General features: G+C 44.1%; 1 protein-coding gene across 1 annotated transcript; it reads left to right on the top strand.

Moving 5' to 3' along the window:
• Window positions 1–8,846: 8,846 nt before the first annotated feature.
• On the top strand, window positions 8,847–16,219 carry nr2f6b (nuclear receptor subfamily 2, group F, member 6b). Its single transcript, XM_071512269.1, has 5 exons — window positions 8,847–9,808; window positions 10,757–10,851; window positions 12,304–12,638; window positions 13,600–13,846; window positions 14,373–16,219. The coding sequence occupies exons 1-5, from the start codon at window positions 9,540–9,542 to the stop codon at window positions 14,645–14,647; spliced, it is 1,221 nt and encodes a 406-aa protein (XP_071368370.1). The 5' UTR covers window positions 8,847–9,539; the 3' UTR covers window positions 14,648–16,219.
• Window positions 16,220–17,217: the final 998 nt, after the last annotated feature.

The following is a 17,217-nucleotide window of genomic DNA, read 5'->3' on the forward strand; positions in this document are numbered from 1 at the left end:
TTGAGTGTCACACCCACAGGGTCACAGCGATGCCTGGCTGTTGTGTTAGCGTGTGAATGGAGGGTTCAGGAGGCCAGACGAGGTGGTGAGCCCCTGACGCCCTGACTCTTGCCTGAGCTCGCCCTTTCCCGAGCAGAGGTCATCGGATTGGGCCTGACCACCCCCCCACACACACACACCCCCCTCGCTCCAGGTCACCATCGCTATTGTTGTAATAGCTGCCATTAGAGCAGATGATACAATTATCATTCCATTTTAGCTCTCTGCCTCTCTTTCCATGTCCTGTGTTTAGTTCATCAAAGGGTTTTTTTTTGGGCTGGAACATGATTGTTGTAACCTCTGGTGGACTCTCTGTATCTGAGAGGCTGCATAATGTAGAAAAGTCTCACAGAAAGGAGAAGGTATTTGCAGTTTATCATGTAAGGCTCACTCTGTGTACATCCATATTACTTATGGCCCCAGGCTTGTGTCCATGTGTGATTGGTAGCTACCCATTTTCACGATTTTGATAGTGTGATTGGGTCATGATGAGAAATCATTGAACCATAGGATCTTATCTTTTATAATGGCTTTCCCTAGATGATTATACTTCAACCATACTTCAAAATGTTACATGTTGAATTGAAGGGTTTCATTCCAAAACAATATATTTTGGGGAAAAAATGAAATTCACCAGGCAATATTCGAAAAAACATTAAAAAAAAGTGTGAACTATTTTATAAGCAAATGTCTTAAGATGACTCTTCAATTCTAACTTTCATGCCAGCAGTCACTATATGGGAGAGTGTCAGTTTTTTTAAATGGTAAATACGTCATTTTGGAACAAAACTCTTCATTAAAACATTGCTTTAACCTTGATCCAACATGAAATTGCACCTTTAAAGGAAGGGTCTTTGTGAAAGGTCTAATCTAATCTTGGTCCTGGTAATCTAATTGCAGATATGTTTGTGATGAAATATGCATTGAAATACAGTTGCTTTGTAAAGGCGCACTAATGGATAAGTAAGATAAGAAAGTCAAACACAGTATATAAGGAATGGCTGCTTCTGGAATTTAAATAGTCACTTTTTTGGAAAGTATAAAGAGCCTCTAACAATCTCATCTGTTGACATTTTAGCACAATATTTCTGACTTTGTTCTGTGGGGGCAGAGCAGCCGATACCCAAGCCTGTGGCTGAGGGAGTTTTTCAGTGCCTGGGAAAAATACCCAAACCATTATTAGACAATGACAGAGGCTGTCAATCAGTGTGGGGGTGGACACACACACACACACACACACACACACACACACACACACACTCACAGGGGGCAGTGACCCAGGGGTTTTAGGTCAACTCATTTACTCCCTGCATCCGTTTCTCATTTGAATAAGTTGTCCCTCTGTAAGCTGTATAAAGAGATCACAGCCTGCGCCCTCGTCAACGTGCCTTTCTTTCTCAGTGCCATTAGCTCACCCGTCACACCACTCCATATCCCTTCTCATCCCCTGCTCTCTATACCTCTCTATTCTCTCCTGGGTTCTGGGACGCTGCCAGGCTGACCTGACACCTCTCTCCTGAGCTTTCTGACACCAGTCGGCCTACAGAGAGGTCAGGAGGATGGGATGTTATTGGCATAGAACAGCGCGAAAGAGATTTGACCTCAATCAAACGGCCTATCACTGCCGCTTTGTGCTCTCACCCACTCACTTAATGACAGCAAACAGCCCTGACCAACGGGTCGCCTCGCTCCCCCATCGCTGCCATCAGATAAGAGGTGAAACCTTGTTACATATCATCATTGCATCATTACCAATTTTGGTGGTTTTGATGTTTTAACTCCAATTGAAGGATTACATGCTCCTCTCTGAAAAGTTGACATTTTGGAGATACAAGGTTTTCATCCAACAAAATGATATGTTACATTAGTACATATTGCAGTTGTCATGAAAAACATGACTCCAATATTGGTGATTTTCATGTTTTAACTTCAATTGCAGGATTATGTGTTCCTCTGTGGGTTGAGAAAATTCTCTGACATCTTGGGCTTATGAAACCCTTTCAAAACACCACAAATTAAAAAAAACGTATGGTAGTAAAGCTAAGATCAAACACTGTTTTTCTTAGTTTCTGAAAAGTTGACATTTTGGAAATACAAGGTTTTCACCTGACAGCAATGAAATGTGGCTAGTTGAGATACAGTGGCTACACAGTAACAACACACAAAACAGTCTAGTCTGAAATGGATTCTGCAGGACGCTTCAGATAAAGTTCACAGGCTGCACACAGGTGGCTTTCTTTGAACTCAATAGCCTGAATTCCAGCCTGAAGGAAGCTAAACGCCGACCTGCAATGTAGTTTACATAATTAAGCTTATCTGCTGTAGGGAAGGTCTGGGTATCTTTTTTAAGTGTGTGCCTAACAAACCACAGATCATGATGGGCTCCAAGATTACAGAAACTTGGAGAGCGACTAAGCTAATGAGGCCACTTAGCTCGTCAGCTTGTGAGCAGTAGATTACAGCAATAAGGTGTTTAGAGGGGAAAGATGGCAAGGGGAGTGGCCTTGGTCTAATCCTGTTAGCATTTGAGAGATCTTCATTGAGCTGATTAGGTTAATTTTCTGTCATCCTAAGTATTTTAGCTGACCTTTAGGCAATGTCTGGCTGATGGCAGAGGGCATAACCAGGGAGCAACAGATTGGGCTGAAGAGACTGAAGATGGTGATTGGCAACACAGTCAAATTGTTGTGGCTGCCAAGAGAGTTAAGTTAATGCCCTGTCTGACAATATCAGGCTTATTGGATGGTTATAAGCCAAGGAGGAAGCGATGCATCTTTCAAATCTGATAGCCGGCTGACAGCTTCCTTACTTGTCAATAACAATAATTTTTACATCTGAAACAGAAAAGTAAGCTAAACGGCATTTTAGGTAGGTATGCTAGTTGGCACACGTTACAATACACCTGGAGCCACAGCAAGCCAAGGCTTACATGCAACTTACAAATATACCCATGTTGCTTATCTCCAAAGCAGTCACATGGGGAAAAAAGCACCACCATAATTGAATAGTTCTATTAACTCCTGTACAAACAATAGGTTAATATGTTGTTCACAGCGACCATCAGATAGCTGATTTGAATGACAACAACACACACCAAATGGGAAGTTTCCCACCACCTCCAGCAGGTCCTGGGCGGGGAGCAGGGCAAATATTGATTGGACACCGTGTGTTGCTCTGCAGTCACCCCAGCAGATGTTTTCCTTTGGCAGGTTCCACTGCCCTGTTTATTTTATATTGCTCCGTCATTCGCCTGAGGTCAAAGGTCCAGGGAGGTGCACGCATGCACGCACACACAAACATGCATAAACCCAGAGCAAAGAGAGAGCATGGGGGGGTAAGAGAGGATAGATGAGACAGAGAGAGGGAGAAAGAGAGGAGAAAATGACTTTTCCTCTGGCCTCTGGGCCAAAGGGCAGCGGGGCTAATGAGGAAGGAGCAGGGAGTCATGTGCTGCTGCTTGGTCGCCCAGAGTTCCTCCTCAACGCGGTTAAAGTTTAACCCCAGTTGTCAAATTCCTCTGCACTCTCAGCTAATGTAGTTAACACAGTTCAGCCCAAGATTCAGTGAACCATTTATGGAGAATCACCTCAACTTATCGTTTTATCCTTTGGTAGAAGTGAGTTTACAAAAACACATAAAGTTAAATGTATCTTACTGTGCAATTCCCCTTCCTTCTATTACTTCTATTTTTATTTAATTTACAATAATAATCTATGAAAACAAATAAGTAAGGTGCAACATTCGCTCAGTAGAAAAATATAGACTCCATTTATTGCATTAAAAATGATGTTTCGGCCCAATTACTTTTTACCGATATTTTTATAGGCAGCACCTCGACTCTGGTTGTTTGAGCACAACTTTGTCTCAGAAATAATAATCTATGTTCTTTATTTATTACACACAAAACTGCCCATTAAACTAGCAAAGGCATACCAGGACGTGTGCTCTCGATGTCTTATTGGTTGCAGTGGCCTAATTTTAGCAGGTTGCAGTAAATGAGTGGGATGAATTATCTTGGTAAACACCGTGTACTTTGGATATCATGTTCTGACCCTCTGACAGGAGCCCCTTCTGTTCAGGTGAAGGGATTATGGAGGTAGAAATCTAATTCTCCACTAAGCAGATGACCACCATGCAGCAGGCCCTGACAGCCTACAGGGCTTCAGCTGGCAAGGTCTGTACGTAGATTTCATGGAAGTGTGTGTGTGTGTGTGTGTGTGTGTGTGTGTGTATGAGGTGATGTGTCTCCTATTCTGAAAAGGTTGCCATGTTTACAGAGGCATTTACATAGCCGGGGACAAAAAAACTGACTTGATATTCAAGAAAGCTGCATGTCAAGCAAAGCACATTCAAACACATAACATTATAATAAATTTCATGTGTTTCCTGATATTGCTAATCCCCCGTATATTGCTGTTGCTGAGAATTTCTATTTAATTCCTCAGCAAAATGCTCAACAACTGGCTCTAGTCACCTAAAAGCTACATTTTTTTTAATATTCAGTAGTCAGAAATGAGGCATATGAAAACAGGAGGGCCAAGTAGCAGCAAGATATTGTCGTGTCAGATATGACTGTCAGCCGCACAGTGCAGAGGAGGCGCTGCTGTCTGGATCCTTCATGTTGTAATGAATGTGTGGACCAAGGACTACGTGGACACAGAAATGATTAAATTGGAGGTGTGTGTGTGTGTGTGTGTGTGTGTGTGTGTGTGTGTGTGTGTGTGTGAATGTCTGCATACACATGTATAGGCAGTGTGTGTGTAGTGTTGAGTTGGGAGCAGTGAGAGCACAGTAAGGTCTTCTCTGCTCCGGACTCCTGACTGTGTTGAGAATGCACAGACTCCGCCACAGTCGACTTCATGCTGGGAGCAGCTGCATTCCTGACCTGCAGTTCAAAGAGCAAAGAACACACACACACACACACACACACACACACACACACACACACACACACTAACTCAGTCACACATACACACCTACGCACAAGAGCATGCACACATTTACACACAGACATGCAAATACACACGCAAACACACACAGTCACACACTAAAACAGATGCACATGCACAAATGTAACATGTTTCCCCACACACAAGGACAACAGTTGTGAAGACCGACACTCCTGTTCCAGTCTCTCACACAAAACCTCCAGAGAGGCCAGGGAACGACAACAAGTGAAGTCAGAAAGGTCATCAGTCCGACCTCTTGAAGCAAGGTGGTCCGAAAAAAGTGTTTAATTCATTCTGTATTTATGGGGCTGCATGATTATGGCAGTATCCCAATTATTTTGCAAAATATTGTGATCACAATTATTTAAAATATGCTTGCAAAACAGTATGGGACCTCATGTTTTATAATGTAATATTATAATGACACTACATAAGAATGAAGGAAAGAGAGTCACACACAATAGAAATACTGCAGAAAAGGCTTCAGAGTATTTTACTTTTTCACGTGGATCCAGCACCAGCAGAGTCTTGTTTTCTTGTTTTTCTCTTACTGTCTTACTCTGATTGTGGTCCTTCTTTACAAAATTCAAAGAATAAATAATTACTAGTTTATTACTTTGGGGCGCAGCTACAACCCTGAGGCAAACTGTGCACAGAATCTGTACTTGTCACCTGGTTTGAAACCACAGCGTTATTTCCATTGACAGACGCTGATCCACTTGTAGGAATTAAAACATTCAGACTTCATGAAGGATTTTCCTCTCTAACATTTAGCCAGTCCAATATTTTCCAATTTTAGGTTTGCTCCTTGATAAGTTTTTCAAAGACTAAATATGGACTTTGCAGGGTTTGTCTACCTGCTTCTCCATCTTTAGTTTTAGTCATATTGGTGCTTGATGGAAGTGCTTGATATACCACAATGGGACTTCCAGGGGAATTGAAAATATAACAAACCTTTCAATATTGACAAAAAAAAACTTGTTTAATCATTGATACATAAAATTGTAATATACTGTATGATTATCTACAATTAATTGTGCAGCCCTGATAGGAATAGATACATCTAATTGATTTAGCAGCTCAAACATCATCTCAGTAACACCCAAACCCAACAAACTTACATATATTTGTGAGATTATACACCAAATAAATCAATAATAATAATAAATAATAAATCACCAATAATTTGTTTTGGTGAAGTGCCCCTTTAACAGCGTGGGTGGAAATTTTATTAGACACTAGCCCAAGGCTGGTATTTTTCTTCTTTTGATCTTTGCTCCAGTGCAAATTGTTCTCATTAGCCAGAATTGAAAAGATAATAGATGAGAATCAACTAGACCCATCAGGCTAATACCCAAGACCTTTCAGCTCCCTCTGCTTCAAACACATCCTGCAACCACAACTTGAAATATCAAACATTTAATGCCTCACAGGTTGTCATTTCATGAGTTAATCTCAAGCACTATTCCACATCGCCCAGCCTCTGCTAATACACATTGAGTGGCTTAAAGGAAAGGACTAATGCAGCGTACAGCAGCTTAGCTTGGCCCCTGATAACCCCTTAACCAAACAAAAGGGCTATCCATGCACAATGAGTCTCGCTGTGATGGATGTGGGTTAAAGTTACCTTATGTTCACATTTTAAAGTTTCAGTTCAGTAACAGAATTAGAGACAAACCCCTCTCCCTCCTGGCTCCCTTCTTCAACGTTTAGCTCTCTGCTCCTCCGACATTAGAACAATTTCAGAAACACAGAATGCTCTTTTGATTAACCAAGGCCAAAATTGTTTGTCACACTGGGGGAATTCCTTTAAAGCCATGTGATGAGCAAACAATTTTTTGGTACATAGAAGGTCTTTGAAACAGGCGTGCCTGGAAGCAGCAGTGAATACCTCCTCTGTGGGGTTTTTTTTCCTCTGAGTTTGGAGGCTGTTATTGGAAACCTTGGTTGCAGGCTCCGATTGTTTATTCTGTCCTCCCTTTTCGAGGAGACCTTCACATGACAATGCTGTTGGTATGACATAGACAAAGCAGCCCAGGCATTCCACAGGACTGCAGACCACTACCAAGACATGATAGAGAAGGGAGACTTGGACAGTATATTATGGTTGCGTCTGTACAATAGAACCAGTACATACGTATTATAATGCTTTTGTTGATACCATCAACCAGCTTGTCACATTGAGAGATTATATTACAGTATTCCCCGTTTATAATGTGTATGCAAGAATACCAGCGGTGCCATCCTGAGCCCAGCCTTTAAACAGGATCCCCGGCATCTTCATGCAGACCTGCGAGTGTATGTGGCGAGTGTGAAAAGGAGGCCGCGGAGGATCGTATAACCTTTTGACAAGTTGCTCAACAACAACAGGCCCTCCCTGTTATTATTGGGTCAACAAAGTCAGAGGAAGTCTTTTGGATTAGAGCGGAGTGGAGAACATGAGAGCGGGGCAGGGAGCAGGGCAGAGCCCTGCCATGCGCTCGCCGCGTCTGCCTGAGGCCCCCTCTTTGTCTGATGGCAGTGTTGGGGTTAACTCCCCTCTGCTCCCCGGCTGGCCTGGGGTCAGGGCTTACAGGGGGAGCAAGCAGGCAGCCAGGCATTCTTTCTTTCTGTGTGTGTGTGTGTGTGTGTGTGGCTGTAGCCCACTCTGTGCTCTTTGACTCCGCTGGCCTTATAAGGCAGCCAGTGCCATGGCAACCGGAGGGCTTGAATAGCAGTGTCAAATCCCTGAGCACACAGACACACGCTCACTCTCTCTAGGCTAAAGCAGGGAGAGAGAGGCAGAGAGAGAGAGAGAGAGAGAGAGAGAGAGAGGGAGAGAGAGAGAGGGAGGGAAGAGGAGCAGAAGAGGCTATCGAGGCTGCTCTCCACAGCAGCGTCTGGCTTTCACTAAGGTCTGTGACCGTGTTTTTCCTGTTTTTCCTTGTTTGCCTAATTTATTCCTGCAGGGGCCAGGAGAAAGGCGGAAAAAGGACGGGCAGAATAGTAAAGAGTGCAATAGTACACCCTGACTCGCTGACAGGGAATGCAGAGAGGCTTAGGCCTCTGGTCGTTACTGCTGGATGGACAAGCACTGACAAAACAAGAGACGGAGAGAGAGACACACACACACTTTGTGAAGCTTTCAGAGAGGAGCTGCAATTGCGACTAAGGGCCAAGAGGCACTGGAGAGTTTCCCAACTCTGCTTTTGTTTTGGCTTGTTTTTTTTTGTGTGTGACATTTGAGCCACTGATACCACCGGCTCTGAGAGAGTTGGAGGAACTACAACTAGACATCATTTCACAACAGACAACAGAACAGGAGGACTTGTTTGGTGAACTTTGATCCTGCAGAGACCACAGAGAGACTATAACAGGAGTGAAAGGAGTGTATTGTCTTTCATTTCTCCACATCGTAATGTCAAGCCTGGAATCCGTCTCAGCAAACTCTGGATCTGTTTTTTCTTGTTATTGACAGGGCACTAAGGCGTCCCTGAGCCAGAATACTTCATTGTGTATAAAAGTTCAAGCTGTAGGCGAGAGTGCAATTTATTTTGGTGGCCGTCTCCTTTCAGAACACCAAAGACAAACAGACTGTGGGGCTAAGAGGGAACGAAATCCCATCTCCAAATATCCCTCCAAAGATCTTTGCTTGTGGCACATCCGTATCAGAAATTCCAGAGAGAAATATTAGCTCCTTTTTCTTCACTATAACCTCTGCTGCTGTAACAGCCTCAACAAGTCAAGAGTGAGCCTGGACTAGAACTGCCTCAGATCAGCAGATAACACTTCTGCACGGCAGGAACAGGTTGGACTAGTTTATAAGTTGGGGAAGAGGGCAGGGCAGTTTAACCCTGCCTGAAGGAGAGCAGTGTGGGGTTTTTTTCTCCTCCTCCTGCTTGTCCTTTTGGGAGAAAGTAGTGTGCTGAGAGAGGGGAGTGAACAGGCTGAGCTTCTTTTCAGTTCGAGAGCGACTCTTGTTTTGCCCCCTCTTCACTCTGCTTAGTGTTAGATGAGGTGTTTTTCTTCTTCCAGGGGAGAGAGAGAGAGAGAGCGAGAGAGGGAGAGAGAGAGAGAGAGAGTCAAAGTGTAATTTATTGTTTCCTGTGAAAGGGCAGGCTGCACCCTTTTCTCCTGCCTGAACTCTGAACCACTCGATGTGTGTCTGAAGTTTTTCTCAGACCTCGGGAGCCATTGATTTGAGGTCACGGCAGCAAAAGAAAAACACAGGGGTGAAAGACAAGAAGAGAGAGAGGATAAAGAAAGAGAGCAGCGGTGGAGAAACAGAGCGCTCGGAAAGGACCTCCAGGTCACTCCGAGCAGACGGCAAGGGGAGAGAGGTCAACACAGGAACACTTCTCGTCGCACTTCCAGCCTACTTTTTTTTCTTTTCATCTGCATCTCTTGGACAAAACCTGCCTTGAATATTAACCTCATCTGAGACTTGTAAGAGCATTGGGAAAAGGGAGGGTTGGACGTTGGACAGAGCGTGCCTGTCTGAGTGTGTGTGTGTGTGTGTGTGCTTGTGTGTGTGTGTATGTTTCCCTCGCCGGGCTGTGCGTCTCAGATAATATGGCCATGGTGAGCGGGGGATGGGGCAACCCCAACGGGGACACTAACGGACTGGGGGAGAAGGCTTACCTGAGGAGGGAGGAGGAGGACGGCTCGCCCCAGGCCGGCAGCAGCGACGTGGACGTCGGGGACGAGGACAAGGCCTGTGTGGTGGACTGCGTGGTGTGCGGGGACAAGTCCAGCGGGAAGCACTACGGCGTGTTCACCTGCGAGGGCTGCAAGAGCTTCTTCAAGAGGAGCATCCGGCGGAACCTCAACTACTCCTGCAGGTAAGGGGGGGGGACAGGGAGCTTCAGGTTCCCATTGATGTCCCACTGTTGACTTGGCTTTCTCTGATTTTGTTAATAGATGTAGAGCAACCACGTGTCATTTGGTCAAACATTCAATCTTCTTGTTGTAACAAATCATCAGGTTTTTTTTGCATATTTTGTGTGGTTCACATCATCTCATATGGGTTTTGTGATTTGTGAGGTTGTAAAAATAGGAGTAGGTCATAGCCATTCAAATTCATGAAGAAGAGGACAGATCACTCAATTTGTCACTCCAGAGTGACATGTTCCAACCTTGATATGTCTCACTAGCAGCCCTTGGAAAGAAAACTGAAAGCCCCGAAGGTCAGTCATGTGAGGATGCTTCGCCTCAGAAGGTCAACATTCCTATTATTCTTGACTGGAGGAACAAAATGTTACAACTCCATTTTCTGCCCTTACATAAGGAACTATCAGCTACTGAATAGAGAATACAGAAAGTTTTTGTTTTTCATAGTAGCATGGTCACTGCGAACGGAGAGTGTTTTTTAGTGAGGTCGTCACTACCAGGGCTGAAAGGGGCTCTCTCTCTCTCAAATGTTAGCCAACCTCCCCTGCTGTAAAAGGCAACAAGGGCGTGTAGGGCTGATGATTTACAAAGGTCACAGCCTTGATAGCTTTTCAGCCACGCTGGCTCACACAGTTCACTCATCATAGGGGTCACAGAGAGAGAGAGAGAGAGAGAGAGAGAGAGAGAGAGAGAGAGAGAGAGAGAGAATGGGGGGTTGACATTTGTGAGGTTGAGCGGCATGCTTAAGTAAACGGATACACCACTTGCTCATTGGAAACTCCTTTTATGTTTAAAGCGCTTCTCTGGTTGCTCCCATAAAACACCAACGCATATCCACACTCTCATCATGAAGTCTTTGTTCTTCACCTCAAGGCTTTTGTCTTTCTTCTTCTGTGCAGATCGAATCGAGAATGCCAAATAGACCAGCATCACCGCAACCAGTGCCAATACTGCCGTCTGAAGAAATGCTTCCGCGTTGGCATGCGCAAAGAAGGTATCAGAGCTATCCTACCTGAAGCATTGGCTTTCACATGTTAAAGGTATTACTAGGAATATAAGATGGCAGCCACATGTGAATGAGTTTACAGTCCCAGAGAACACATAAAGACTGAATGCTGCAGTGATGTCATGAGTGTTTTTAGTTACTATTCCAGGTCCTGGTATGAAATAATATAACTATGAACTCCTTTACATACCAACAAACACACACACACTCAAGCAAAACAAACACACACACAAACACACACACAAACAGCAGAAATAGTTCACTGAGAATGTGCTTTCTCCGATAGAAACAGCCATGACATTTCCCAATGATCCAAGCAAAATATTTATACTGTCAACCAAAGTGTGTTTTCACACTGGCGCTCAAGTCCCTGCAGCTGTTGTGCTTTACGGTTGAGGGCAACTAGAGGCAACCGTGCTGATTTGCATAACTGCAAAACAACAGCAAGTTTATAAGTTCACAATGCTCCAACTCTGCCGCTACTGTTATCTTATTTCTGTGTATATAAGCCAAATACTTACACCGTTTTTAATTTTCTTTACTTCAGTAAGGCCGGTTATTAGCGTAGAGTAATGATTCCCATTCCCCCGAGTGCAATAATTTTAATTTCTGTAATCATTATTGTTGGTATGCGAGCGTAGCTAAACTCTTTCATCATTGTGATTTACTTGTCACGCTCATAATGAATTGTGTTGGGGGAAGTTCATCGACAGACACCCATCTGTAATTGGATTCCGGTATAACTTTACCCCAGTTGCCCCCTCTTTGCCTCACACTGGTGTACTTTCCCTCAGTGGCCTCCGCTGTTCCATGGTGCCAGTGGCATTTCCCTCCGTGTCAGTGGATACCACAAGCAGAAGTTCTTCCATACATAATCTACATTGAGCTGACAGCGTGCCAGGGGTTATATTGAGCTTGGTTATTAATGAAGCGAGGCTGACCATAGTGACGCAGGTTGCAGTGTTTCCACATTACCTGGAAATGTCTGGATCACCTTTAACCCAATCAGGGAAGGAGCCTTTCAGACTTCTTAAAATGAGGTTTTGGCACCAGACCTGCGGCTGTCTTGGCTGCCATTTGCAAAATCCATTAGTGTACATTAAACTTTTGACCAGTGAGGGCAGTTCTGCATTCATTTTACTCAGCGCTAGCATTGGGATACTGGGATAAAATGTTGATCATTTAAGACTACAATGAAGATTGGGCTTTTGATCTTTATGAAAACACTTCAGGGGTCAAGGCTGTCAGAAGCTTTTAACCATACAGGAGCAGCAAATGGTTCCAAATGATTTCTCTTGGGGGTGGAGCAACAGTACAGCAGCAGGATAAGAAACATTTTTCAATCCCTGCATCTGTATCTCTAACTTCTCTTCTCCGGGCTACCGAGCATGTTCTCACAGTGTGGTCTCTCTCTCCCCTTCTCCTCTTCTCCCCCTGCAGCAGTCCAGCGGGGCCGCATCCCTCCATCTCACTCAGGTATCAGTCCCACCTCGCTGGCGGGTGGCGGGGGTGCGGCGGGGCCGGGCCACGTCGGGGGAGACTACTTCAACGGCCAGCCGGTGTCGGAGCTCATCTCCCAGCTTCTCCGCGCCGAGCCCTACCCCAGCAGCCGCTACGGGGCGCCGTACAGCCAGGCGCAGATGCAGGCCTCGGCCAGCGGGGGCTCCGTCATGGGCATCGATAACATCTGCGAGCTGGCGGCCCGGCTCCTCTTCAGCACCATCGAGTGGGCGAGGAACATCCCGTACTTCCCCGAGCTGCCTGTCTCAGAGCAGGTGGGTCAGTCTGCAGTCAGGCAACCTGGTGTTCAGTTTCAAAGAGTTTAGTTAAAGCTGCACTAGGAAAGGTTTTTATGTAAAAGGACACCCGTCCTATCGGCCTGAATCACAAAGTGGGGCTGCAATAGAGAAGAGTGTCTCATCCCCACTAATTGAGACCTCATAGATTCACCCTATTTGCCCAAATTAAATTCTGCTGTTGGGTATGGACACTCCTCCACCCACAGTATGGACACTCCTCCACCCCACAAATCAAAACTTAAAAGTGAAATACAAGCTGTCTCCTCAATAGCAATGAGTGCTGGACTAGCAAACCGTAGCTCTTTTTCCTCTCTCATCTCTTTGGTATCCTTTGATATAACATGGTAAACATGTGTGCCATGTGCAGTTAAAGTCACAATGAAACTACATTTTGAGACCATCTTCCTTCCTTAATGTGTGTGGGTTAGGGTTTGGGTTATTTCCTGTTGAAACAGGATATTGGGGCAGGACATAATGCAGGGAGGGATTATTCAATAGTATAAACCAATGTGACTTTAGTGAGAGAGAGGCAGTTTAATTTGATGGGAAGGACAGAGGAGCAGGGTTGTTCAGAAATCTGTGATGTTTTATTGGTTGGAATTTTTATGTCACGCCTCCTGGTACACAATGAGGTCACCACTAAAGATTTTCCTTTTTCTAGGAAGTAAAAGTAGTGAAAAAAAGCAAATTAAATAACATTTTTGCCTTTTTTTTTGCCAAGAATTGTCAAATAGATGCTAAAAAAGGCAAAATAGACATTTTTCATTTCAGTGTGACTTTAACTGATGCCACGTCACATGATTTCTGTGTACTGAAGTCTAAATTTACCTCTCTCTGCCATTTGGAGCCGCAAGCATACAAAGTTGATGTTGATGTGAAGATATGCTCATACAAGTGACCCCTGTCCTAATTCCCAACATCCCTCTCCCCCCCACAGGTGGCGCTGCTGCGGCTGAGCTGGAGCGAGCTGTTCATCCTGAACGCGGCTCAGTCGGCCCTGCCGCTCCACATGGCGCCCCTGCTGGCCGCCGCCGGCTTCCACTCGTCTCCCATGTCCGCGGAGCGCGTGGTGTCCTTCATGGACCAGGTCAGAGTGTTCCAGGACCAGGTGGACAAGCTGGCCAGGCTGCAGGTGGACTCGGCCGAGTACAGCTGCCTCAAAGCCATTGCACTCTTTTCACCAGGTGAGTCTGGTACCTTTCTGAACCACGTTAGCTGAATGATCTCTCAAGTTTTATACAAATGCTTAGTCTCCCTTGGATAGCCTGACTGTAAATAAACACCAAGCTTCTTCCTAGATAACCAAAAGAAATCTGTCTTGAGGCGTTAGACTCATCAGGTATTAGACAGGGTTCAAGTCTCTGCGTCAGCAAGCATCCAAATTGTCTTTGAGTAAGACAATGAATCCCTACCTGACCCTGACCTCTGACCTCCCTGGACATGGGCAAACAAAAAGACAATTTCCCTATGTAAAAAATCAATAAAGTACCACAATGAACCGGCAACATCAGCAGTTAAATATTTCTTATCCAAATATTTACAATTTAAAGTAGATTAACATAGAAGCCACTATGGAAAAATGGAAAAACAGAACAACAGAACAATCAGATGTAGATCACCTAGAGTATTAAAGTACCCAGATTTCCAATTCCCATATGAATCCAGTCCAAGCTGCTTCTGTAACACCCTCCCTGCCTCTCTGTCTTGCAGATGCGTGCGGTCTGACCGACCCGGCCCATGTGGAGTCCCTGCAGGAGAAGGCCCAGGTGGCGCTGACGGAGTACGAGAGGCTGCAATACCCCAACCAGCCCCAGCGCTTTGGCCGCCTGCTGCTGCGCCTCCCGGCCCTGCGGGCCGTGCCGGCCAACCTCATCTCCCAGCTCTTCTTCATGCGGCTGGTGGGCAAGACGCCCATCGAGACGCTGATCCGAGACATGCAGCTGTCGGGGAGCTCCATCAGCTGGCCCTACGCCCCGGGACAGTAAAACACCCCGCTGAGTGCTAGACTGAGACGGAGCGGGATCAGACAGGGATACAAAGATTAGATAAAAGTAAAACAGACAGAGGAAATAGTATAAATACAAAAAAACTGGGGGTTTTCCCACATTCTCTGTATGGTTTTGGAGGAGGCCCCAGTATGAAACGATGGTGATAGATTGATGTTTGCAGCACGTTGTCTGATCTCGCTCTGTCTCATTCTGGAAACAACAGGGCTTTGAAATTCAGACTCTACCATGAGGCCATGTGCCTATACTACCTCTTCCCACATCACCCCTATGTGACTCAGTTTGAGCCCAGGCTCTGCGTGTTCCCTCTCTCTGCTTTATTGTTTTGTGAATTTGATGCCATAGCAGTGCCACTTATACTGCAAGGTAAGCCTACTATGGCAGCGTCAGAGCTTTTTATCGTCACAACTGGGAAAATGTTGTTCGGATCATACCTATGTTGTATTATGTTTGTCTGATGTATCCTTTAGTGGAATGAATAGCATTCGTGCATACGTTGTTACCAAATGTATTGTATTTGTGCAGACCGTTCTAGAGATGACCTGTAACGCAAAGTATCGCCTTGCCCAGCGGTGATGCAAAATAGAGGCATGGATGTTATAATGTATATTATATACTTAACATAGTATATTATACCATAATGTTGTATGCAGTAGTCGCCGCTGTGCAGATACTCAGGCGGAGAGGAAGCGGAGGTGAATGTATGATACACTGACCTCTCACACACACCCTGGCTCCTCAGACAGTCACACCCCTGTCTTACATTATTACCTCATGTTTTATACATCAAAGACAAAGATTGTATAGTGAACTATTCATGTGCTAAAGATGAATACAAAAGGGATCAAGGCATCATTATCTATTTAGAAACTCATCAGTAATATTCCCCATAAAACCCATCTGTCTACCAGACCTGGGCAAGAATACATTTGAAAATGGTTTGAAATGTGTTTAAGAGGACACCCAGGAGTTGACACAAGCTGAATCAAGCGACACTTTTTTTCACACCTGCAGTCTCTAGAGCTTTGTAAATCAGGGTCACTTTCAGATAACACTTACTATGATTATGCAAGGTACTGAAACCTTTGAGGTATAAAGGTTATGCTGTTTCCTGGTACCCTTTATCACAGTACCAGCAGACAGCATAACTGCAGGTACTGTGATAAAGGGTACGAGGTGATCATGTTCATGAGTGTGTGGAATGCAGCTCAGTGTGACAAATGTGTGTCCTGCCAAATTACTTACTTGAAAGTATAAGACTGTGTAGGGAGAACAAACATGTTTTGGTATACATTTTTGTATTCCCTGACATGATATCTAATTGTAAAAAAAAACAAAAAAAAACAAAGACCATGATTCTTGGTTGAAGTTCATCCACCGCTCATCATGCTGTCTTTGAATCACTTTGTTGTATTTGCTGGAATTTAAACTATAGTGATTGGACTGTGTAGTTTTACCTTTAAAAGAATCATGTTTCTATTATCATGCCAAACCAAAATGTAAAGAAATTTCATATTGCTGACTGGTTATTTTTGCATTGCTAGAAATAAAAGTACGCACATTCCTTCTGTGGGTGACTTGAGTATCTCAGAATAGACAGACTATTGATATTGGTCACAACAGTGTGGACTTAGGCATCTGCATAAAAATCCAAATTTTTATTACTTCTCGATCAAATTCCTATTTTTTCCAAATCGGCAGAAGACTTTCTTTTTCAGTATGTTCATCTAGTCAAATATCATCAACTGGACAAAATAGGCAGACTGATTTTAAACACATGATGACAGACATGCAAAGATAGCAAAAGTGTCAGTAATTGGAGGACAAGAAGTGCTACTACCAATCTGGTGCTATTTTGCCAAATATAGTTCTAGTAAAAGGTTTTCAAAGCAGTTTATCAACAGGGGGCGGCAATAGCTTGCATTAGCACTTCCTGACCTGCAGATGAGCAGAGGCTGTTTGGATCAACAGTAAACTAAAGAAGACAACAGCCGGCCTCTCAGTCCTCCTGCTCTCCCTGCTGGACACAAACAGCAGATGCATGGAGCTTTTGAACATAGACCTCCAAAAATAAGAGATAAGTGAGGGAATAAATGGGCTGAACTCACAGGTAACATTTTTAGAGAATTAGGAATGTTTATTACTCATTGAATATCAATACCTTTTTTAGACATCATACCCTCTGGAAGGGAATGATGTTACAAAAAATGTTGTTGTCTTTACAGTAGCATCAAAGAAAATAAATTCATATAAAAATAAATGGCTCGCAAATGGTTTGTAAAATGACAACAATGTTCTTCATCACTTCTTCATAAAAAAACGAACACATGACAAATCAAAATAGGCTAAACAATTTTCTAACTTCTGCTAGATAGTAACACTTTGCACATGGAGTGGATTAATACAAATATTATCACACATGAAATCAACAATCATAATAATAATCATTTTCATCAGGGGAAAGAATCAAAGGGAAAGATGAGCTCAGCTTAAAAACAATGAGACATAGACACAGAAATTTTTCCCATTTTGTTGAAGGTGCGTGAGAC

The sequence above is a fragment of the Centroberyx affinis genome, unplaced genomic scaffold (genome assembly GCF_046629955.1).
Source record: "Centroberyx affinis isolate AG114_WGS23_722 - 3 ecotype Tasmania unplaced genomic scaffold, CSIRO-AGI_Caff_v1 ptg006206l_1, whole genome shotgun sequence".
NCBI classification, from domain to species: Eukaryota; Metazoa; Chordata; class Actinopteri; order Beryciformes; family Berycidae; genus Centroberyx; species Centroberyx affinis.